Source organism: Dendrobates tinctorius, unplaced genomic scaffold, assembly GCF_039654945.1.
Source record: "Dendrobates tinctorius isolate UK_male_01 unplaced genomic scaffold, ASM3965494v1 ptg000046l, whole genome shotgun sequence".
Classification (NCBI taxonomy): Eukaryota; Metazoa; Chordata; class Amphibia; order Anura; family Dendrobatidae; genus Dendrobates; species Dendrobates tinctorius.
In genome coordinates this window covers 61,091,695-61,115,645 of record NW_027361714.1, presented here as the reverse complement: position 1 = coordinate 61,115,645, position 23,951 = coordinate 61,091,695, and the positions used below count along the sequence as shown (strand labels likewise).

The 23,951-nt window shown below is 44.7% G+C and overlaps 1 protein-coding gene across 4 annotated transcripts in view; it reads right to left on the bottom strand.

Moving 5' to 3' along the window:
* Positions 1–23,951, bottom strand: part of GOPC (golgi associated PDZ and coiled-coil motif containing) — a 39,189-nt gene that overhangs the window by 5,402 nt on the left and 9,836 nt on the right. The window contains exons 2-6 of one of the 4 annotated variants that reach the window (XM_073575939.1): positions 20,614–20,778; positions 19,912–19,935; positions 17,365–17,540; positions 11,966–12,131; positions 9,217–9,315 (exon numbers count right to left, since the gene is read on the bottom strand). In XM_073575939.1, coding sequence (XP_073432040.1) covers positions 9,217–9,315; positions 11,966–12,131; positions 17,365–17,540; positions 19,912–19,935; positions 20,614–20,778 — 630 coding nt within the window. The remainder of the gene's footprint in view (positions 1–9,216; positions 9,316–11,965; positions 12,132–17,364; positions 17,541–19,911; positions 19,936–20,613; positions 20,779–23,951) is intronic. The other 3 variants (XM_073575940.1, XM_073575942.1, XM_073575941.1) reach the window with 3 other exon arrangements.

The window sequence follows — 23,951 nt, the reverse complement described above, 5'->3', positions numbered from 1 at the left end:
TATATATATATAAAAAAAAAAAACCTGAGGTTCCTATGTATTTTTGGTATCCAGCCAGTCAAACCTGACAGCTGCAGGCTGCAACCCTCAGTTGTCACCTTTATCAAGGCTGGTTATCAAGAATGGAGAGGTCTCCACGCTGTATTTTGTAATTTAATAATAATTTTAAAAAAGTGTTGTGGTCTCCCCCCCCCCCCCCCATGCTCACTTTAGACAACCAGCTAGGCTAAAGCAGACAGCTGGGGGCTGGTATTACAAGGCTGGTAAGGGGCCATGGATATTGCCCCGCGCCCCCAGCCAAAGAACTGCACCTTTTCTGGGACAGCTGCGGGCTGCTTCTATTAGATGCGACAATTCTAGCGCTTTGCCTGGCATTTCCCAATTGCCCTGCTGCGGTGGCAAGTATGGTGATAGTTTGGGGGGGGGGGTAGTTTGTGGTTGATTTCATCTTTGTATTGTCAGGTGACATCTAACACACAGGTTAGTAACGAAGAATCGTTTATAAGAATCCACCATTACTAACTCCATAGTGATATTGTATAAGAAAAAAAAACATATACTGGCTGTGTGTTTATCTACAAGTATAGGATTAGTACTAGATAGGTATTCTATAGATGCCTCTCCATTTCTAATCCGTGGGCTTGAGGTCACTGGACAATACAAAGGTGACATCAACTCCACAAATATGAATCCCACTCGCCACTGTCACAGGGCAAGTGGGAAGAGCAGGACAAAGCGCCAGAATTGGCGAATCTACTGTAATAGATGTGCCATTTCTGGGATGCTGCAGACTGCTATTTTTAGGCTTGGGGGAGAAGCAAGAGCAATATCCATGGCCCCTTATCAGCCTTAGAATACCAGCCCCCAGCTGTCAGATTTACCTCTTTACCTCGGGTGATTGTTAAAAATGGGGTGGACCCCACGCTTTTTTTTTTTTGTATTCAAATGATTAAAAAAATATGAGGTGGGGGGACTTTTATTCCCCATTGACTTGCATTGGGGTCGGGTTTCGGACGAAACTCCGACTTTTTTTGCCCTAGTCGGACCAGTTTCATCCGACTCAAATTTTGTTTCATGAAACCCGATCCGACCAAAGTCGCTCAACTCTAGTGGGGACCCCTCTATTCTTGATCACCAGTCTTGCTAATGCTGACCTTGAGGGTTGCAGCCCGCAGCTTAACTACTAAATATTTTTATATTTTAATAAAGATTATTTTTATAGCAATGATAATGATTCTGTCTCTTACACTTTATCTACATGGTCTACATATTGTGAACGAAGGCTGAAAACAGAACTAACCTCCCTTACACAAGGAAGTGCAGCAGTACATTACTCTGTCCTAGAGAACAAGGAAGGAAGACCTGTATAAAAAGTTTATGTAAATGGACTTTGAGATCTCAACTCAACAGTACATGCTGTCAAGTATAGTGCATGTGGCTGCCGTTCCATACAACGTATACTACTTAAAGGGGTTGTCCGGGCTTTTCACAATCTCAGTGCATATCTAGGCTGCAGAATGCTGACAATAAGCAATTTACCTTCTGTGGCCAGTTTGCATGGTTTGCTAGATATCAGCTCTTGCTTGTAATAAAAACGTCCAGGAGGGGGGTGTTCTGGCATTGAAATGAGAACTGGTCGTTTCCTCCTACTCTACTAAAAAACATGCCCTCTATAGCAACAACCCCACCCTCCATAGCAACAGGCCCTCCCTGACCACATGAACAAGCCCATCCCTCCTCACACAGTAACAAATCCTCCCCCTCTAGCAGCCTCAGTACAGAGAGCAGGACCACCCAGCTGCTCCTCCCCCAGACAAACACTGAACAGTGATCTATGTTAAGTGAAACTAGTGAGGAGGAAACGACCAGTTCTCATTTCAATGCCAGAACACACACCCCCGGACGTTTTTCTTACAAGCAACAGATGATATCTAGCAAACCCTGCAAACTGGTCACAAAAGGTAAAATTACTTATTGTCAGCATTCTGCAGCCCAGATATGCACTGAGATTATGTGAAAAGCCCGGACAACCCCTTTAACGTGAGTGCAAAAAATAAAAGAACAGCATCCTCTTATTAAATTGGAAGCAAGGGGAAATCAGACTTGGGAATATAATGTCATATAGTAGAGAGATGTATAGATGTGGAGAAAAAAAAAAACAGAACAGTTTTTATGAGAATGCCCATCATCGTCCTCTGAGCTTCATCATTACCTTACAAAGACCAGGGGAGTAACAATTGATCGCAGAGGTCGCGACCACGACTGAGCCCGTGCGGTTAAGGCTGCTTTCACATATCAGATTTTTGCTATCAGTCATAATCCGCTGGCTCGAGGATCGATGGATCTGTCGCAGATTGTGAAAAACGGATGCGACGGATCCGTCACATCCGTTTTTTCATCCGTTTCTTGACAGATCAGTTTTTAAAAATGCCCACAGACAGATCTAAAGATAGACAGATATATCCATAGATATAGCTATGGATTCTATCTATGGATAGATATAAATAATAGCAAGGCCGATGTTTATTAATAAACAATATATTTATTTAAAAAAAAAAAAAATGGCGTAGTCTCCCGCACAATTTTTTGCGCCAGAGGAGGAAAGCCGATGGCCAATATTTGTAGCCTGGCAATGGGGTAATACCCATGGCCCCTTCCCAGGCTATGAATATCAGCCCGCAGCTGTCTGCATAGCCTTTACTGGCTATTAAAATAGGGGGAACCCCCCCAAAAAATGACGTGGGGTCCGCCTATATTTTATAGCCAGAAAGGCTACGCAGATAGCTGCGGGATAATATTCATAGCCTAGGAAGGGGCCATGGATATTGGCCCCCCGGCTACAAATACCAGCCCGAAGCCGCCCCAGAAATGGCGCATCTCTAAGACGCACCAATTCTGGCACTTAGCCCCTCTCTTCTCTCTGCAGTGTAGTGGTGGCATATGGGGTAATAAGGGGTTAATGTCACCTTGCTATTGTAAGGTGACATTAAGCCTGGTTAATAATGGAGAGGCGTCAATAAGACGCCTATCCATTATTAATCTTATATTAATAAAGAGTTTAAAAAAAAAAACACATAAGAATAAAGTATTTTAATGAAATAAAAACACAATTTTTCAAACTTTTTATTTTACGCCTATCCAGTCGAAGCCATCGATCACCTGCAAAAAACAAAAAAACAAAACAAAAATATACTCTCTGTCCAACGTAATCCCATTAATAGCGATTGTCCCACGACGATCTCCCCTATAGAGCTGTCACAACAGCAGACGTGCCCGCTCTATAGGCCTCCGATGACACACTGACCGGAGATAACCCTCTGGCAGTGTGTCATCGGAGATAAGCCTCTCACTTTACGGAACTGCAGCGTGAGAAAATTCTCACGCTGTAGTGCCACAAAGTGATAGGTAAACTCAGGTGACCTGTCGGCGCAAGCACAGTTAAAACAAATGGAATCCAGCGACGGATTCCGTCATTTGTCGGACAGAGACGGATCCGGCTCCCATTCTAATAAACAACGGACGGCGCCAGTTCCGTCGCTGTACGACTTTTCGACGGAGACGAAAAAACGTTCCTGTGTCCGTTGTCTCCGGCCGACGGACAAAGAACTTCCAACGGATCAAGCGAACGACGGATGAAACGTACGGCCATCAGTCGGAATACATCGCTAATACAACTCTATGAGAAAAAAAAAAAACAGATCCGGCAGCAGTCACCGGATTTGTTTTTCTTTCCAAATTTGACGGATTGCGACTGATGGCAAAAAACTGATATGTGAAAGGGGCCTAAGGTGACAGGCGATGCCCGCACAAACTTTAACAGGATGTACATTCAGCTGAAGTCTATTGCAGCACAGAGAATCGCTGGATCTGTGCCCTGCAATACACACTGCTGGCCAATCAGAGGCCAGCATCTGACGTCAGTGTGCACGTGATTGGAGGAGCATGGCAGTGATGTCATGCCCTCACATCACTTGGGCCAGGGGAGCAGAGAGAAGGTGAGTAGAATCATTATTATTTTTCTATGCATTAGGGTAGGTGCACACGGACAGTAATTGGCAGCGCTTTGGACGCAGCACGTCTGCTGCTTCCAAAGCACTGCCGTCTATTGAACGTAGGTGAATTGTGCAGAATCACCGCGTCCAATACATTGTATGGGTGAAATTTATCTTGTGGAGATTTGCGTCTCGGGAAGATAGGTAGATATGCTGCAGTCTGGAAAGATGCGCCGCATGTCCGTCACCGGGAGTGTGCCGCGGGGATCTCTGGACGCATAGTGGGCATGGGATTTCTTCAGAAAAAAGGCAAATTGGGCATAATATCAAAGAAACGCCGAAAAATAGCCGAACAAAATTGTTGGCACCCTCAACTTAATATTTGGTTTCAAACCATTTGGCGTAAATTACTGCAACAATCACTTCCTATAACCACCAACAAGTTTCTTACACCTCTCAACTGGAATTTTGGACCACTCTTTATTTGCAAACTACTCGAAGTCTCTCATGGAGTCCTTCTCCCAACAGTAGCAATTTTAAGATATCTCCAAAGGTGTTCAATGGAATTTTGATCTGGACTCACTCCTGATCACTTCAGAATTCTCCACGGCTTTGTTTCCATCCATTTCTTTGTGCTTCTTAAAGTACGTTTGGGGTCTTTCTTTTTCTGGAATATCCATGATCTAAGACGCAAACCGAGCTTTCTGATACTGGGCACTACACATTGCAACTGAAAATACTTTCATGATGCCATGCACACAGTCAAGGCACCAAAACAACCCCAAAACATTGAGGAACCTCTGTCATATTTGACTGTAGGTAGTGTTCTTTTCTTTGTAGGTTCTATTTTCAGTAAACTATAGAATGATGTGCTTTACCAAAAAGACCTATCTTGGTCTTATCTGTCTACAAAATGCTTTCCAGGAAGGTTTTTGTCTTACTCACATACATTTTGGCACACTGCAGTCTAGCATTTTTATGTCTCAGCAGTGGGGTTTTCTTTGCTCTTCTGCTATAGCATTTCATTTCATTCAAATGTCGACAGATAGTGTCAGCGCTCACACTGAATTTCTTTGGAACTTTATTGGGGCAGGAGATGAACTTTTAAAGCTGGAGATTGCTGATATTTTTTAAACAATTTTGGTTCTAAAGTGTGGAACACACAGACACATAATGCAAAGATGGAGTCAACCTCTCCCCTTTTATCTGGTTTTAGGTGTCATTTTCATATTGCATACACCTATTACTTGCCACATGTGATTTTGAACAAGCAGCACATACTTGGGGAAAAAAAAAAAGAAGATGTAGTTACCTTCCGGTAACGGGATTTCTCAGAGCCTATGATAGCACCATGGATAGAGGAGATTAACCCTTTAGGGACAGGAAACCTACAGAAAAAGGGTGGAACCTCTCCTTCGCATTAGCTGGTTTACAGAGCATAGGAGGGCCTCCAGGTTATTGTCAAAAAATTAAACATTTTTATCATACTACTTATAAGAAACACTCCGTGTATACACATAAATCACACCACAAACAGTGAAAACGTACTCGCCCACACATGATGGGAGGGAATATAAAGGTGCTGTCATGGGCTCTGAGAAATCCAGTTACCGGTAAGTAACTACGTCTTTCTCCTTCCCCCATGACAGCACCACGGAGAGAATAACAGAGAATTGTATCTTAAGGGTATGTGCACACGTTGTGGATTTGCTGCGAATCCACAGCAGATTTGCCGCTGCAGATTTTCTAGTGATTTACAGTACAATGTTATACAATGGAGAAAAAAAAACGCTGTGCACATGTTGCGGAAAAATCCGAGCGGAAACGCACTGGTTTATTTTCCGCAGCATGTCAATTCTTTGTGCGGATTCTGCAGCGTTTTTTTACACCTATTCCATTATATGAATCCGCAGGTGTAAAAACGAATGCCAAATCCGCAATAAATCCGCAGGAAAAAAGTGCGGATTTTGACCTGCGGATTCTGCCAAACTATGCAGATTCCGAGTGGAAAATTCCGCAGAGCAATCCACAACGTGTTCACATACCCTTAGGGAGGGACCACAGCCTTCTCCCAAAGGTTAGGTAAGAAGAGGAGGCCAGGTCCAGCGGATAGTGTTTGAAAAAGGTAGAAGGTGATGACCATGTGGCAGCCTTACAGATATGCTCTATGGATACCTCCTTCTTCCCATTAGGTTGCCACTGCTCTCGTGGAATGAGCTATCAGATCCTCCGCGGTGACATTCCCACTAGATGAGTAGGCCAACGAGATTGCATCTCTTATCCATCTTGCCAAGGTCCTTATGGAGGCCTTGAGTCCCTTCCTAGGCCCCGGAAAGCATATAAACAGAGATCCATCCATCATACACCCCTGGGTGGATGCTAACTACTGAACCAAACATCTTTTTTATGCCTAAAGTGTGGAATTTCTCTTCTTTTGTATTTTTGGGGTTGGACAAAAGGAAGAAAGGACTACCTCTTGGGACCTGTGGAACCGATATGCTACCTTGGGCAAGTAAGCAGGGTCAGGTTTTAAAATAACCCTGTCTTCTAGGATTTTTGTAAAGGGAGGGCCTGCAGATAAAGCCTGTATGTCGCTCACTCTCCAGGCTGACGTTAGAGCCACTAGAAGGACCATTTTAAGGGACAGAACCTTGAGTGGGGCCGAATCTAAAGAGTTCAAAGGGAGGGCCAAGTTTAGATCCCATGGCTGCAATTTTTGGCTGATAATGGACCTAGATCTTGCGGAGGCTCTATTAAACCTTGCTACCCATGGGTTACTGGCTATATCGTGATTGAATAAGGCCCCCAGAGTTGTCACCTGAACCTTTAGGATGCTAGTAGCCAGGCCTCGTTCCAACCCCTTTCGTAGAAAGTCCAGGATTGCCATAATTTGTACTCCATCCATGACTCTAACCCCCTGAGGTGGATAGAAATTTCTCCCAGGTTTTACCATAGCCTCTAGTATTGACAATATTTCTACTCTGAAGTAGGGTAGAAACCAAGTTTGGAGAAAAACCTCTGTCCCTCAAAAGCACCCTTTCAAATTCCATCATGATGTTAATGTAGGTTCCATGCCTGAAGGTGGAACACCGGTTCCTGAGAAAAAAGTCCGGGATTTCCGGTGATACCGAAGGATCGTGATGGTTCTCCTGGGTATGGATGATGTCTAAGTTGAGGATGACCGGGGGGGGGGGGGGGGGGGGGACATAAGCCAGGCTCTGATCCCACGGGATCCTAAAGGCATCTAGAGCCTGAGGGTTCCCTCTGGGATCTATGGAGCAAAAGGAGTCTACCTTTGTGTTCTCGATGTTGGCAAAGAGATCTATGATTGGGAGACCCCACATTGCCACAATCTGCTTGAAAATGGACTCCTTTAGCACCCACTCGCTTAGTCTAAACTGAATGCGGATCAAAAATTCTACCTTGCGATTTTCTACCCCCCAAATGTAGAGTGCCATCAGGAAGAGGAGACTGCTTTCTGCCAACCTGAAAATCTGAGCTGTTGTGTTCATCAAGGCCCGCCGTATTCTCTTTTGTATGTTTTCGTTCAGGGGAAATGAACTCCATTTTCTCTGCGCCAATCCCCAAAACATTTTATCCTGTACTGTTTTTTCTGGGCAAGAGTCTATTAGCCCCATAGTGGATCTCACCAGGCTTTCTACCTCTCCTAAAGGGAAACAGTGGCGCCCCTCTACTTCGCCGTCTGAGGATGAAGACGCATCTGATGAATCCGAGTCTTTCTCCTCAGAGCTAGAGGACTCAGATTGGGAGTGCTTGTTGGCCTTCTCTTCCCTGAGTATCTCCCCTTGTATGAGGGATCTAAAGGTGCTTTCAACCTCCAACTTAATCACTGATCTTAATTCAGAGCCGAAGTTTGGGGTCTCCTCACATAACACCTGTTCTATGAATGAACGGCAAAATCTCTTATCCCAGGTGACAGGTAACTCTTCGTTACAGATGTGGCAACTTCTGTGTTTGGTTTTAGCCACTTTCCTCCCTGAATAATGAAAGAGAAAAGGGGATCCCAATTACAAGGTGAACCTTCACGAAGATCACTCACTAGTCAGACGCAGACGTGGGTACCGGTTTTGGAGGAGAAATAAGGTCCATTGAAGGGCCTTTTGAGGACGGAGACATGTCAATGGTGCTGGATCATCTGCTGTGATGAGTGGAATGGCTGCTGGAACGTCCACTCCGCTTGCTTTAAGAATCAAGTTCTCTTCGGCTGCTGCTGTGGCGGTTCGCTGTCATCCATTCTACAGGGGACTGCTGGCTGCAGGGAGCATCTCACCTCGCTCCCTCTATTTGAAAAACCTGCCTGGTGTCCTCTGTACTATTCCCAGTTTCACCCCGAAAGTTCCTCTTCGTCATGTGAACCCCGGCTGCGTCATTAGGGGGTGAATTCGGCACGTCCCCGCACATGCGCCGGCAGGACGTCCGGAAACCCTGCACCAGAGTATGATGCAGCAGCTTCGCTCCCCCCCCCCCTCCTACTCACCTTGCAAGACCTCTCAGTCCCAGGAGTAGCGGCTTCAGGGCACCGCACCAGCCGCGGCAGGTGCATCCCTGCTGAGTGTACCGGTCTGGCCGGGCCTGGACACCATCTTCTATCTTCAGGAATGCAAAACTGAAGGTTCCCCATCAGGGACAGGAATCCAACTGAAGCGAGGGAGAGGTACCGCCCTTTTTATCTGTAGGTTTCCTGTCCCTGAAGGACATATCCCCTCTCTCCATGGTGAAGTCATGGGGGAAGGTGAAAAAGTTGTTCACCCACAATTATGGAAAGAGGCCAATAATTTTGTCCAGCCTATTTTTGGGGTTGTGCGTGAATTATGTCCTATTTGCCTTCTTTAATTTTTTTTTGTGCTGTTCTAAATACACATAAAGGAAATAAACATGCGTATAACAAAACACAAGAAAGTGCAATAATTGTCTGGGATAAATACCTTCCCTCCTTTCCAGAACAATTTCAAGGGTGCCAACACTTTCAGCCACTCACACCAAGATGGGGGACATTACTACATAATGGAGGAGGTGGTGCATCTTGTATGTCCTTCTAGGATTTAGAACGTTACACGGGCCCACACATCTGACCAACATGCAAAGGGGGGGGCAGGTCCAAATCTTGCATCAGGGCCCATCGGTCTCTTTATACGATACTGATTAAGACGCTGTACAACAGACCATGAGCAATAATACGCCCGTCTCACATATGCACACTCACCGTGATTGATATGCCGAGTCCTTCATGATCTTCTTTAACCAAAATTACTTTTCTGATGGGACCAACTCCTTGACTTTTCTTTAGGCAGTCAGGATCCTGCTAAATCAAAAGGCCACATTTACGATCTCACACAAAGAAATGAGTCACAGAGGACAAAAGATTGTAGTGAAGTTTTCTATTTTTACTTCTGAATAAGGAAAATAAAAAAAACATAGAAAGCTTGATACAAAGGACATAGTCAATAAAGGAAACCTGTCAGGTTGGTTCTACTGCTCTGTTTCTGTGCCCTGTAGCATATGTGTGGAAGTTCAAAATTTCTTGAGATGTGACATTTTAAGCTTTGGGACATACAGCCAGAATAATTCCAGCCTCATAGCAGACCACTAAGTATGCTCTATGTGTTGGCTCCTCCTGAGCTTCTGCCATGATTGGAGAACAGGGGTTCGCAAATCATGAATATCATTGGAGTCCTCATGTGGTCTGAAAACTACTGAACATTAAAACATTCTTAGCCATTACACATACCTTAGTGCAATATCTATCCCTGAGACAACAAGCAATAATAACCTTTATCGCTTCACCATTCTCTCTGCAGTATATGAATGTGTGCATAAAGGGCGTCAATGGGCTATCCTAGGCACACACATCTGGTAAGCCCTATTCATATAAAGATTTCTGCTGCTGAATGTTCCTACAGTGGCCAGGTGACTTACACTTCGCCATAATAGGGGTGTCACTGAGAATAACATTACCCACAGCTAATAAAATCTGTGTGCAATCCATTAAAAAAATCACATAAATGAATAAAGTTGATAAGGGCTGTGTGGTCATTGGTGTATATGCGCTTTATACTGCTGCAATATATTTTTCCATTTTTCCAATACTGTTCATTTAGAGAGAACCTGTCATCAGGTCAAGTGTTCAGTAGTTGCTTCTTATTTTATTCTTGTGGCTACCTTTTTTTAAAAAACAGTGACATACGGTTGAAGCGATATGGACCTTTATATTTAGTGCAAATGTTTAGCGCATTTACAAACGGAGCTGTGGTTCACATGACTTAATAAAAATAATTATCATGTAATTCAAAAATCAATCATGGGGATTATACACGTTCAGACAGACATATTGTATATACACTACCATTCAAAAGTTGGGGTCACCCAGACAATTTTGTGTTTTCTATGAAAACTCATACTTTTATTAATCAAATGAGTTGCCAAATGAATTTAAAATCTAGTCCAGACATTGTCAAGGTTCGAAAAAAAGACTTTTATTTGAAATAATAATTTTCTCCTTCAAACTTTGCTTTCGTCAAAGAATGCTCCCTTTGCAGCAATTACAGCATTGCAGACCTTTGGCATTCTAGCAGTTAATTTGCTGAGGTAATCTGGAGAAATTTCACCCCATGTTCCAGAAACCCCTCCCACAAGTTGGTTTGGCTTGATGGGCACTTCTTGCATACCATACTGTCAAGCTGCTCCCACAACAGCTCAATGGGGTTGAGATCTGGTGACTGCGCTGGCATTACAGATAGAATACCAGCTGCCTGATTCTTCCCTAAATAGTTCTGGCATAATTTCTAGGTGTGCTTTGGGTCATTATAATGTTGTAGGATGAAATGCTCCAATCAAGCGCTGTCCACAGGGTATGGCATGGCGTTGCAAAATGGAATGATAGCCTTCCTTATTCAAAATCCCTTTTACCTAGTACAAGTCTCCCACTTTACCAGCACCAAAGCAACCCCAGACCACCACATTACCTCCACCATGCTTGACAGATGGCGTCAGGCACTCTTCCAGCATCTTTTCAGCTGTTCTGCGTCTCACAAATGTTCTTCTGTGTGATCCAAACACCTCAAACTTGGATTCGTCTGTCCATAACACTATTTTCCAGTGTTCCTCTGTTTAATGTCTGTGTTGTTTTACCCATATTAATATTTTCCTTTTATTAGCCAGTCTCAGATATGGCTTTTTCTTTGCCCCTCTGCCCGGAAGGTCAGCATCCAGAAGTCGCCTCTTCACTGTAGACGTTGACACTGGCGTTTTGCGTGTACTATTAAATGAAGCTGCCAGTTGAGGACCTGTGAGTCATCGATTTCTCAAACTACAGATTCTAATGTACTTGTCTTGTTGCTCAGTTGTGCAGCGGGGCCTCCCACTTCTCTTTCTACTCTGGTTAGAGCCTGTTTGTGCTCTGTTCTGAAAGGAGTAATACACACCGTTGTAGGAAATCTTCAGTTTCTTGGAAATTTCTCGCATGGAATACCCTTCACTTCTAAGAACAAGAATAGACTGTCGAGTTTCATACGAAAGTTCTTTATTTGTCGCCATTTTGAGCGTTTAATGGAACGAACAAATGTAATGCTCCAGATTCTCAACTAGCTCAAAGGAAGGTCAGGTTTATAGTTTCTCTAATCAGCCAAACTGTTTTCAGCTGTGCTAACATACTTTCACAAGGGTTTTCAAGGGTATTCCAACCATCCATTAGCCTTATTACACAGTTAGCAAACACAAAGTACCATAAGAACACAGGAGTGATGGTTGTTGGAAAGCTAGAATAGTCATTTACCACATTCACAATGTATAGAGTGTATTTCTTTCTGAATCATTTAATGTTAGCTTCATTGGAAAAAACTGTGCTTTTCTTTCAAAAATAAGGACATTTCTAAGTGACCCTAAACTTTTGAACGGTACTGTACATATACACATATAATGTGCCTAGTGGCTAATGAGCAGGAAAAGGGACTTACATGCCCTTGAGGCACTGGCAATGGCCGTTTCAAGTCATTTCGTCCTCTGCAGGCTCTGATGACTGTTTTATGTCTGTGGAGGTGAATTTCAGCCTCAAGTTGATTCCATAGCTTGTCGTGGGCTGGACCCTTCATATCACGACCTAGCAACTGGATCTGCTGCACCCTTTGGGGAGATCAATGGAAAAAGACAAAAATGGTGAACTCTTTTTACATATCTGCAATTAAATGATAAAAAAAAAAAAAAAGATCAGCCACTTTACAGAAAACAGACTGACTTCTGAGCATACTCAACTATTATTTCACAAATAATATAAACAAAACTGGTAGTCATGATATACATAGTGGTATTCATCTGTGATTTGGAAACCCAAGAACCTTACCTGTCACCTCCTGTTTCTTAGGCCAGGTTCATAGTGGGTTAATGCAGTCCGTTCAACACATAGCCAGAGGTCGCGCTACATATTTTTCAGAGGAGTAAAAATACTCCTCCCAATATTTTTGAGGAGCATTTTTCACCACGGAGGATTACGCAATTTCTATGAATTAAAATTGGCCATACAGGGGTATACATTGCCGTGCTATTAAAAAAAGGGTGGCCAGCAGAGATCCATCCAAAAGTCCCAGGCAGGCAGCAGAACAGAAGCCAAACAAATCCCATAATTGTCAATAGGGTTTGTTTGGCAGATGGCACTTCTGTCATAAGGCATACTCAGAGTCGGCACTTCTGTCATACAGCGAGCCGAGCACACTCACCCTGAGAACGTGGCCGGTACTATGGAGCACGGAGCGGGGGTCACGTGTCCTGAAGCCGTGCAGGCTGCACTACACATGCTGGGAAGCAGAGAGAGGGCGCGGGGGTCACGTGTCCGTACAGCCGCCGCTGCACTACACACGCTGAGATGCACAGAGAGAGCGCGCCACAATGACGTCAGTCGCGCGGGTCACGTGTCCGTTACTCCACAGCTGCGATGGACAGAGCATTTTAGCTGCAGTGATGACATGTCCACAGCGGCTTCACAGACAGCTAGACCCCGACCCGTGCCCTTCTAGCTGGCTTCGTTCTCATCGCCAGAGTTCTGCGTTCTAATCCCTTCAGTACGAGAAGGGGACGGGCCAGCCTGCGAGCTAGAAGGGCCAACCTGTGCCCTTGCACCTCGCCGGGGACGGACCCCTGCCCTTGCACCTCGCCGGGGACGGACCCCTGCCCTTGCACCTCGCCGGGGACGGACCCCTGCCCTTCTTGTACTGAAGGGATTAGAACGCAGAACTCTGGCGCGGAGGATGAAACCACTGAACCTTGAAGGGGGGTGTGCAGTCAGAAGGTGTATGTCTATGGCTCATGCTGCTGTGTCGCCTCCTGTCCCCGGCACTTCCAGCAGGCAGCACGGTGTGAGAGTGCAGCAGACACCACAGAACACGCTGCCCTGCCCGACCGGATACGCCGAGTGGTGAGGCCAGAGGCCGGGGGCAGAGCCAGGAGGCGCAGTAACTTCCGCGCAGCTGGAGAAGCCTCTGAGGGGGAAGGGGAGACTACCATAACGAACAAAGATGGCTCCGGCTGGGGCTGTCGCCTGAGCGGTGGGAGAGGAGGCGGGGTGTGGAGGAGGACGCGCTGCTCACATACATGGCGGCGGCAGCACTGCGGAGGGGGATGGGAGGCTGCGGCCGCCGCTGGCTGTGACCGGCCGCCACTTCACGGCTCAGCTCAGAGACAAGCACAGAGGGCGCGCCGCGATGACGTGAGTCGCTCCGCCTCCGCAACATCTGATACTGCCCTTTCCCCAGCTCCGTCCAACTCGCTGCCACTGTAGCTTAGAACGATGCGTCCCGTGGACGTATCGTACTAATCTGAAGGCGTTTTTTCGCCTGCCTGTGCGTCATAGACTCCCAGACAGGCGTTAATGCGACCTCTGCGCATAGCGTTGACGGCCTGCGTTAACGCTACTGCATAACGCTATCGCGTTATGCTATACCGCTAGCGCAGATGCTTCCGGACCCTCCGACGCTGCAGACCGCGTCCGAGTGTCCGTCACAGAATGACGGCACATCGCTAACGCATGCCGCTTATGACATGCGTTAGCGATGCACTCGTTAATGGCAGCGCAAACGGAAGCGTTACATTGCGTTATGCCGCGGTGTAACGCAATCCGTTAAACGGACCGCCTAAACGCAGTATAAACCCAGCCTTAGTCGCAATTCTTTGAAGATAAGGCCCTCTTTTTTTGTCAGTCTTTCAGTCATGTAGGTTTTGTTATTTGGTTGTATGTTGCATATTAAAGGGGTTGCCCATTACATGGATAACCTCTTTTTAAATACTATATTCATCAGTGTAAAATAGTAGATACTAACTTCTAGCACTGGCACAGGGTCTCCCAGCACTTGAATGACATTGTTACACCACGTGAGCATTCAGCCACTAATGGGCTGCTGGTCCTACATACTTACCATCAATGCGATTTAGACATTCTAGGGAAGAAATTCCTTTTGTTTATTGGCCACTAATTGACTGCAGTAGTCATGTAGCATAAAAATTTCATAAGCACTGGGAGACGCAGCAACTGTGCTAGATGTATCTGTCATTTGTTTTTCAGTTGAGAATACAGTACTTAAGAAGTGGTTGTCTGAGTAGTGGACAAGCTCTTAGAAAACCATGTATTCCTGTATTATATACATACAGCAACAGTGGCTTAACCAGAGTCTGATGGGCCACTGTGCAAGATTCGGACCAAGCCCCACCTTATCCTGAATAAAAATATTATGTATGTTCTCCATTCTGCTATATATTGCCCATTCTGCTATATGTCCCTTATCCTGGGCCCTATCCTGCTAATAGCCCCGTTCTGCCAAGGTTCTTAAATGTACAGAAGAAAAACTATTATACTGACCAGGGGCGTACACAAAAGTCATGGGGCTTCACAGAAGAAGTATAATGCATCGCCCCATAGTCCTCCATATATTATATGCTGCAAAGCTCAGTCATTCATGTAGTATAATGCACTCCCATTCTCATAAATGTACTAGTATGGCCACTGATTTTTTTAAAATAAATACTCACCTTTCCCTTGATCCCCCGCAATGTGTGTCCTCTTGTGAAGCAGGCAGCTGACTTCAGTGTGCGAGGGGAGCGTGTGACGTCACGGCCATGCTCCCCGTCACGTGCACCCCGTCATCAGCTGCTGGCCTCTCATCTGCCAGCAGTGTGCATTGTGGCGTGGGGACCCGATGTGTCTGTGCGCTGCAATACACTTCAATTGGATGTGAATCTGAGGAAGCACATCCAGTTGAAGTTTCTGTTGGCGTGGGCAGGGCCTGGTCATAGCTGCGACCAGTTGTTACGCCGCTATTTAGTGTCATGGAAGCTATGGGAACTACTATTAAGAATAGCTTATTGCTCACTCAAAAAAAAACACATCATGAACTATAGCCAAGTATTATTCTGCCATCATGTAGAATTTAGAGTATGTGAAAAGGACAATTCTTTTTTTTTTTAATTTGTTTATAAAGTCATAAACAGGTATACAATACACATACTGGTAAATAACGTTAAACATAATACAAAATATATATATGTTCATACGATATGAAAATATAAAGCAAAATGTGCATACCAGTTGTATACAGAATAAAACAAAATATAATGTCATTTAGATCACAATGGTCTTGTGTTATTACTTGAATAATGAGATCTGCCTGACTTAAGCCACATCTACAAAAAACATAAACCTAAACTAAACTATTCCGCAGCCTACTTCCACACCATTAATCCTTTATTATGTGACATCTCCACTCTGCAAAGTAAGGTGAGAGGAATTCCACCTCTCCCAGATCTTTTTTAATTTACCCAGGCACCCTCTATTTTGATATAGTGTGCGTTCATATGGGATGATCAAGTTCACTAAATTTACCCAGGACCCAAGAGACGGGGATGAACCTCCCATCCACCGCAATGCCAGTACCTTTCGCGCCATAAACAATGTCTCCCGAAGAAAAATCCCAACATATTGATCCCATGTCTCATCATCCCAGACCCCAAACAGACAGATCAGCGGTTCAAGGGGAACAGGAATTTGTACCAAGGATGTTAATAATGATATCTCCTTCCAATATTGTGCAACGACAGGACAGCACCAGATCATATGGATAAAGTCTGCATCTATTGAATGGCATCTCAAACATTCCGATGATTGGTATCGGCCCATCTTAAAGAGTCGAGTTGGAGTTAAATAGGATTGATTTATAATATATAATTGTATCATCCTATTATTAACAGATGGAGACACCTTAATTGAGGACTCTAATATTTCTTCCCACTCTTCTCCTTGCGCATTCGGAATGAGCCTCTCCCATTTTTTCTTAACAGAGTCTATAGCAGGTCCTGTCCCCACCGACAGCATATATGTATATAGAGAGGAGATGAGAACTTGGGGGCCCTGGGACTTAAGGATCCCTATCAAGGGTAAAGACGAAATAACAGTGTCTGTACCTACAGATCTTATATGCGATTGAATAGCTGACCTCAGTTGTAGATACCGAAAAAACTGGGATCTCGGGACATTGCGATTAACTTGCAGTTGTTCAAAAGATACCAGAGTTCCACGATCATACAGATCGCCTATCATGTAAACATTATATTGAGCCCAAAATTCAGCAGATGGGTGTTTGAGTAACGCTGGAAGGTAACCATTATTCCACAGAGGCATCTCAGCTATGATATCCTCAAATCCAACCACCCTTTTAATCTGTTTCCACACCAACCGTGCCAGACGAAGCAGGGGCAACAACCGTGGGACATTTATTTTCCTCATTTCCAAAAAACCCAACGGGCAACCAACCTGTGCAGTATGAAGTAGATGACCCTCAGAATTAGGAAGGTGACCACCGGACATCCATGTGCTTATGGCTTTGGCCTGTCCGGCCAAATAATACAGAAAGAAATCGGGTAACGCCGCCCCCCCTCCTTTCTTAGGTCTCTGCAAAGTGGATAGTTTGAGTTTGGGCCTGGTCTTCCCCCATATGAAAGATGTGATCTGGGAATTCAGATTAGCGAAAAAGGATCTGGGCACCACTACAGAACTATGTTGGAGAAAGTAACTAAGCTTGGGGAGTAATATCATTTTAATTAAATTAATACGTCCAGCCACAGACAATGGAAGTTTACCCCAGATCATGAATTTGCCCTTAACCATCTCCAGCAAAGGATGTATATTAAGTTGCAGATCGAACTTACTGTCTTGGGAAATATGGACGGAGAAAAAAAAAAAAAAAAAAAAGGACTATTCTTGATCAGCCACCAGCAGACAGATCTCTCAAGGCAGTAATACATAGTAGAAAAAAAACATTATTTCTTCAACTTATGTTAACAGATGGTGGGCATATTTTTCCATAGAAGCTCTTACCTTCCAGCCAGCTCTTTATCTAAATATTTAGCAGCCAGCCGAGCTCCATACACTTCTGCCTGGAGAACAGCAATGTGTCTACGGAGAGCCTCATTTTCTTTACGAAGCAACTTCACTTCAGCCTCCAGCTGTGCTTCCTTCACCTTTTCCTTCTTGCTGGCCTCCAGTTCCTTTTCCTGCATTAAAAACATTGAATAAAAGACATGATAAATGCAAAGAAGGCTTTTGGCTTTAAAAAAAAAAATGAATAAAAAAAATATAGTATCCTTGGAACTAACAGAGGCAGTGCCAGGGGAACCGCTGCATGTGTAGAGGCTGTAAAAGTACCGTATGGTCCATTTACTAGGCCGACTTAAAATTGCAGGATGTGTCCGATTTACGCCCTAGGCTAGAACATATGTCAAATGTATCAACAATTCACAGAGCAGACATTAAAAAGTGTTGCCTTTTAGCAGCTGACAGTATCTCTTTTTAACAATATGGAAAAAAGGAAAGTTTTTTTTATCCTACAAAACATACAAAATGTACACTAATGTTTAAACGATACACCTGCCCAAAGGATATACACGAGAGCACGTCACTACTGTATTGGCATACAGATGTTCGCTATGGAGACTGCTCTTCGATAAAAGACTACTAATGGGGATTTCCTTATGGGATGTCACTTCAGAAACATTCACACGGCATCTTTTTCCAGTGGTCAGACTTCCTTTTTGTTGTTGTTTCCCAAAAGCCTTTTGGGCGTTTTTTTCAGCAGTTTTTGTAATGCTATTTTTCAAACATTTTTAAATCCATTAAAGGAAGAGCAAGCCAGTTTTTATTTTTTGCCCATTGACATGTATTGTAAAGCATGGAGTGTCTTCCTAGAGGAAAGCACCAGAAGAGTGAACATGTTACTTCTTTGAAACACTTGAATTCCTTAATAGCATGAAATATTTAAAAAGCCTGAACATCTGAACAGCAAGTTGTATTCCTACACAGAGAAAGACTTTACGCTGAGTCAAAAATCCTCATTTGTCTTATTGGAGGACGCAGTAACCATGGGACACCCCAAGCTGTCCCAGGGGTGGGAACCCCTTAAACATTATACAGTTACCAGAGAACGTTTTCCACTGTTGCTCATGCGTTTTCCTGACCATTTGCTTCCTGCAGTAACTTCCTTCCCAGATCTGCTTGCTAAACCAAGGTGTGGACCCAGTAAAACATGGAAAAAGTATGCACCAATGAGCAAATGAATGCCTTACCTGGCAATGAACTGCCCGGAAAGCTCTTGCAGTACACACGGAGTGTGCCCTAACCCTGAATGGGGGAGCACTGGCACCTGCCCTATAAGCCTCACTAATGTCTGATCTCATCCAGCGGGCAAAGATAGCCCTAGAGGTGGGAGGACCTCACCCACAGCATACCGGGATGACCCTAAAGCATTCGAATGGAGTTTTGAGTGATGGGTAGAGCTGCCAAGCTTCTGGCTACATCCACCTAAATACCTAAAGAAGGGAGAGCAATATTCACTGAAAAGGCAGAGATTTAAGCTTAGGGGAAGGTAGCCTGGTGCCAGCAGGTAGGTTACAGTTTGCAGGGCAAGAGCCAGTTTTCAATTAGTTGCATTAATAGTGTCAGCTTTGAGGTGGCAGCAGATTCACGGTTACTACGTCCCCCAATAAGATGAACGAGAAAGTACATTTTCTCTGAAACGCCGCAGCATTTCATACCTGGCTGAGATCATACAGCCAGTGCCACGGATTGGGCAGCATACATCAGGTGTCAGGTTCGCTGATTTCCTAACTGCCCCATGATCACCTGTCCATTGGTTTATGCAGTGACTGGCATGCATGGCGTACCATTGTAATATTTACATTGGGTGAAATAGAAGTGAACATGCTGATAAACACGTAGTGGGAAGTGAGAGAAAGGACAGCTCACGCCGGTTAGTCAGACCACAGCACTGCAATCGCGGATTAGTGTCCTAGACTGCAGAACATGACGTGAACAGATCCTGGTATATGAAGTGTCAGACAGACCCTGAATAGCAGAAACAATGCACTCAGTCACGCTTGGGTGAACGTTTCATAATAGCTTCTCAGAGACTGCCAACAAGTTATTATTCTGTCATCATGTTCATAAGTTTACCATCTGGGACAAGAACTAAAAGGTGCAAACCAGTACGGCTTCACCTCCTGATGTCACCCCTAGAAAAGCGGCTACCGCAACAGAACAGATGAGTGCCAACAACTACACGATGGGAAAACCCTGCAGATGCCATCTGAATGGTGGTGGACTACAAGTCATCTGGTCTCTGCACTACAGTAATGAGATTACCTGTTACATTTACTATTGCAGGTGGATACACCAAAAGCCTAGCAGTTACTGCCCTCCGCAACACCCCGATAGGAAACTGCTGGTTTTGCTGTAGTTTTTTAACTATATAAGCTATGTTAAAATGATAGGTACCCTTTATTTTTGCTTTAAAATCAGGAACTAATGATGTGAAGAATCTTTAGCAATTCTATAGAATCACATTGAAAGACAAAATCATGCATTACTCACCAGTACTTCCATACTAGGGACAGACTTAGAGCAAGAAGAAAGACATCAGATTAGAAGAGATGTATATCTAGATTTTCAACAATACTTTGGCCTTCCTTCCAATGTCATAATAGGAAATCACGTGTTACCTTAAAAAGGTGGTTTAAACGTTTTAACTAAGGGATGCTCATTAGGACAGGCCATCATTGGTGGTGCTCGGACCCCCGTAAACCTCCACAATGAAATGTAGCCTGCAATTGAGCTGCAGTGCCAAGTAGAGATGAGCAGATCTGGCAGAATTCAAATTCACTTGTTTGAGCAAATTTTCCCGGGAAATTCGATTCACAAATTTTATGTCCCTTATTACGCTTTTGGGTCTTACCAGACCCCAGAGCATAATTAACAAAGAATGTAAAAATAAATAAAACACTTATATTTCTCCATACCGCTCACCTCTCCTGCCCCACACATCATCCATTTGGTCCCCTTCGCATCCTCAGATCCATCTTCTTACAAAATTTCCAGCTGTTATGAGGCCTGCAAGGGTGACTGTGAGGAGCTGGAGAAGTGAGCTGTGAGGAGTATAGTTTGTTTGTTTTTTTTTTTTACTTTTTGATGGTCCTTTATGGTTCAGAAAAATGTCAGCCATCAGCTGCCATTTTGCTAAATCCGCGCAGAAGCAAACAACAAAAGCCAGAATGACAATATAGCAATAGGACTTACCAGTTTGGCTTTGATGGCGCCAGAGTCAACATTCTGGCCCGTCTTGGCATGTAACTGTAGTTGGACCGCATGGAGCTGTAACAGTTGATCATGAACCTCTTTCTCCAAAACTGCCTTCTCTGCCTGAGTCTCCGTCAGCTCAGATTTCAAGTCCACAAGCTGGGCCTTCACAAAAAAAAAATAAATACATTTATTTGTGATCTTTTGTAAAGATTTTCAAATGGTTGGGCTTGTTAAAATACATGTTAGGCCAAGTTACCCCGATGAGTATTTGGTACACTTATTTTCCGCAGCATATTTACAGGTCCAAGGCATGTGGGATCAATACAGATTTCATTCCCCATGGTTTTTTTTTTAACACTTCGTAAACTGACCTGACTGCAATTTTGAAATCTGAAACATATCAATTTCTTTCTGTTATGGATATGCATTTTGTGGATTTTCTGATTTCTATTACATGTTAATGTGTAAATGATGAGACCAGACGTTTAAAAGGATGTTGTCATCTAAAATCACCTCATTTATTACATATCTGTCCTTTTTATTTATTTACGTTCTCCCCGTGTTTGCATGGGTTTCCTCCCACATTCCAAAGACATACTGATAGGGAATTTAGATTGTCAGCCCCATTGGGGACAGTGGTGATAATGTGTGCAAACTGGAAAGCGCTGCGGAATATGTTAGCGCTATATAAAAATAAAGATTATTATTATTACCTTATAAGTTGAGTGAGGCCCCTGACTGACATTTCCCCTCCCAAGCTGTCTATGTATGGGAGAAACCTGTCAAGTCAATTAGAACTGGGAGCAGCCGTCCCAAACATGGGAGAGACAAGAAAATCAGTTGAAGTGGGCTAGGGGGCCGTGACGGACTAGTCAGGTCCCAGATGATTGACAGTCAGCTTATCAAACTATGTTTTATCTAAAACAATGGAGCATTTCAGAGGGGAAAATGTGCACAGCCCGTGTGGTTGGGACAGGTTGCCATTAAAACTAAAATCACCAGTAAAGTTACTAGGTCCAAGCAAAATAGAAAGTAAAGGAAGGCAAAAAGTCTTAATTGATCAGTGTTTCTAAGGCCTCTTTCACACATCAGGTTTTCGCCGTCAGGCGTGATCCGGCGCTTTTGACAGAAACCGGATCCGGCGAAATGCAATGCCGGATCCGGTTTCCCCCCCATTGACTTGCATTTGCGCCGGATCGCGCCGGATGGCCATGCGTTTCATCCGGTTTTCGCCGGATCCGGCAATGTGTCGCGATCCGGCGTCTGGAAAAAACGGCTACTGTAACGTTTTTTGTCTCCGGCGAAAAAGCCGGACCCTCCGGATCCGGCGCGTCCGGCTTTTTCACACAATGAAAGCCTATGAGCGCCGCAATGCGCCTGATCCGGCGAAAGCCGGATGCGGTGGCCGGATCCGTTTTTTTTGGTCTGAGCATGCTCAGTAGCTCTGCCCACAAGACATATATAAAAGCAAGACAGTGGGACCCACAGCCACACCCAACATGCCACCCAAGAAAGCAACCAAGCGCAGCAGAAGGCAGGAGACCACTGCAGCACCATCAGCACCACCACCACCCCAAATGGAGCAGCAAATGGAACAGCAAATGGAACATGCTGAGGAGGGGAGTCCAGCAGCAGATGAGAGACGGTAATTATCAAATCCCCCATTCCTCCAAACTAGGGCCATGGAATATCAAGATATTCATTGGCCCTTTGTTTCTCTTTATTCAACAGCCGCCCAAGAGATGCAGCAGCAGCAGCAGAAATGGCATCACTGGCAGCAGCAACAGCAGCAGCAATACCCACAGCCATGGAGTCTGGCCATCAACAGGACAGCACATCTTCTTCTGGGAGCCCTCCCTCGCATCGTCAGCGTTTGACGATAAGTTTTTATTTCCAAAATCCATCATCTCTGTAATATATGTCTATTCATTGACTTTTATTTCAAAACAGGAATCACAAGATGAAGAGGAGCTCCCAGAAGAAGAAGGAAGGGGTGGACAGACACCTGGAGTGGGCTCACAATTGGTAAGTTTTTTGCATCAAACGCAGAAACACAACATCACACTACACACAACACATAGAAAACAATGTTCTGCAGACCACACACAGCAAACAAATGCCTACATCCAAAGACATAACATTTTTTGTTTTCTTCTCTAGTCTTCCCAATCTGGTGCTCGGCCAAGAGGTCCTCGCAGTGCCTCCCAGGGTCGTCGGCGACAGCAACGCGGCGGTCACCAGCGTGTAAGTATAAATATTTTTGCTTTGTTTTTTTGCACTTTTTATTTCATTTCTTTTGTGGAGGCTAATTATGTTATTTTTGTCTTTTTCTTTAACAGCCTTCACAGCGTGCTCCCGACTCTGACGGTGAGGTTGGAGGACTCGATGTGGACCACCTCATCGATCTCGTCAGAGAAAGGGAGCCGCTCTGGAATATGGCTGACCGCCGCCACGCTGACCTTATCGTTACCCGACGACTCTGGGAGGAAATCTGTTCGCTCCTTGTGGGCCGCTGGGAGGACCTCGATGTTCGGGCCCAGATTAAAGAGCGTAAGTATATACAGTACCGGTTGCTTGATGTAAACCAGTGTTTCCCGAACTCCAGTCCTCGTGGTCCCCACGGATCATGTGTTCAGGATTTCTATTTACTATGGAAATCCTGAAAACATGACCCCTGGGGACCATGAGGACTGGAGTTTGTGAAACACTGATGTTGTATACTAACCACTCCTTTCTCGTTTCAGGGAACAGAATTGTGAATCGGTGGCGGTCTGTGAGGGATCGTTTCAAAAAGGAGTTCAATAAAGAGATGCGGGCCCCGAGTGGATCTGGAGGACGCAGGAGCAAGTACAAGTACGCACAAGCCCTGTCGTTCCTCCGGGAAACAATGCTCACCAGAAGGTAAATATTACACACCACATGTGAAAAAAAATGTTAGATGTAACTTTTTTTTTTTCAGCCAGGGCCATACCATGTCAGTATTTTAATTGTTTTTTTTTCTCTTTATTCCACAGCACGGTGAGCAGCACTCGGGAGCCTGCACGATTGGACCCTTCTGAGGCGATCCCTGAGGAGACCGGCACTGAGGGACACTTCGACCGCCCCGGTACATCTGCACCTTCCCAGCCTTCCCACACATTCGACCCATCTGTCCCATCCACCAGCACAGGAGCATCGTGGCCGCCTACATTACATGAAGCTGCTGGTGAGGAGATCGCTTTCCCTTTACCCCACCCTTCTGCCCCTGCCACCTCTAGTACACCTGCGGGTACTGGGCGGCAGCGGCAGAGGGGTCAGGAAAAGAGTTATGCGCCAGAGTTCTTGCATCTGAATGC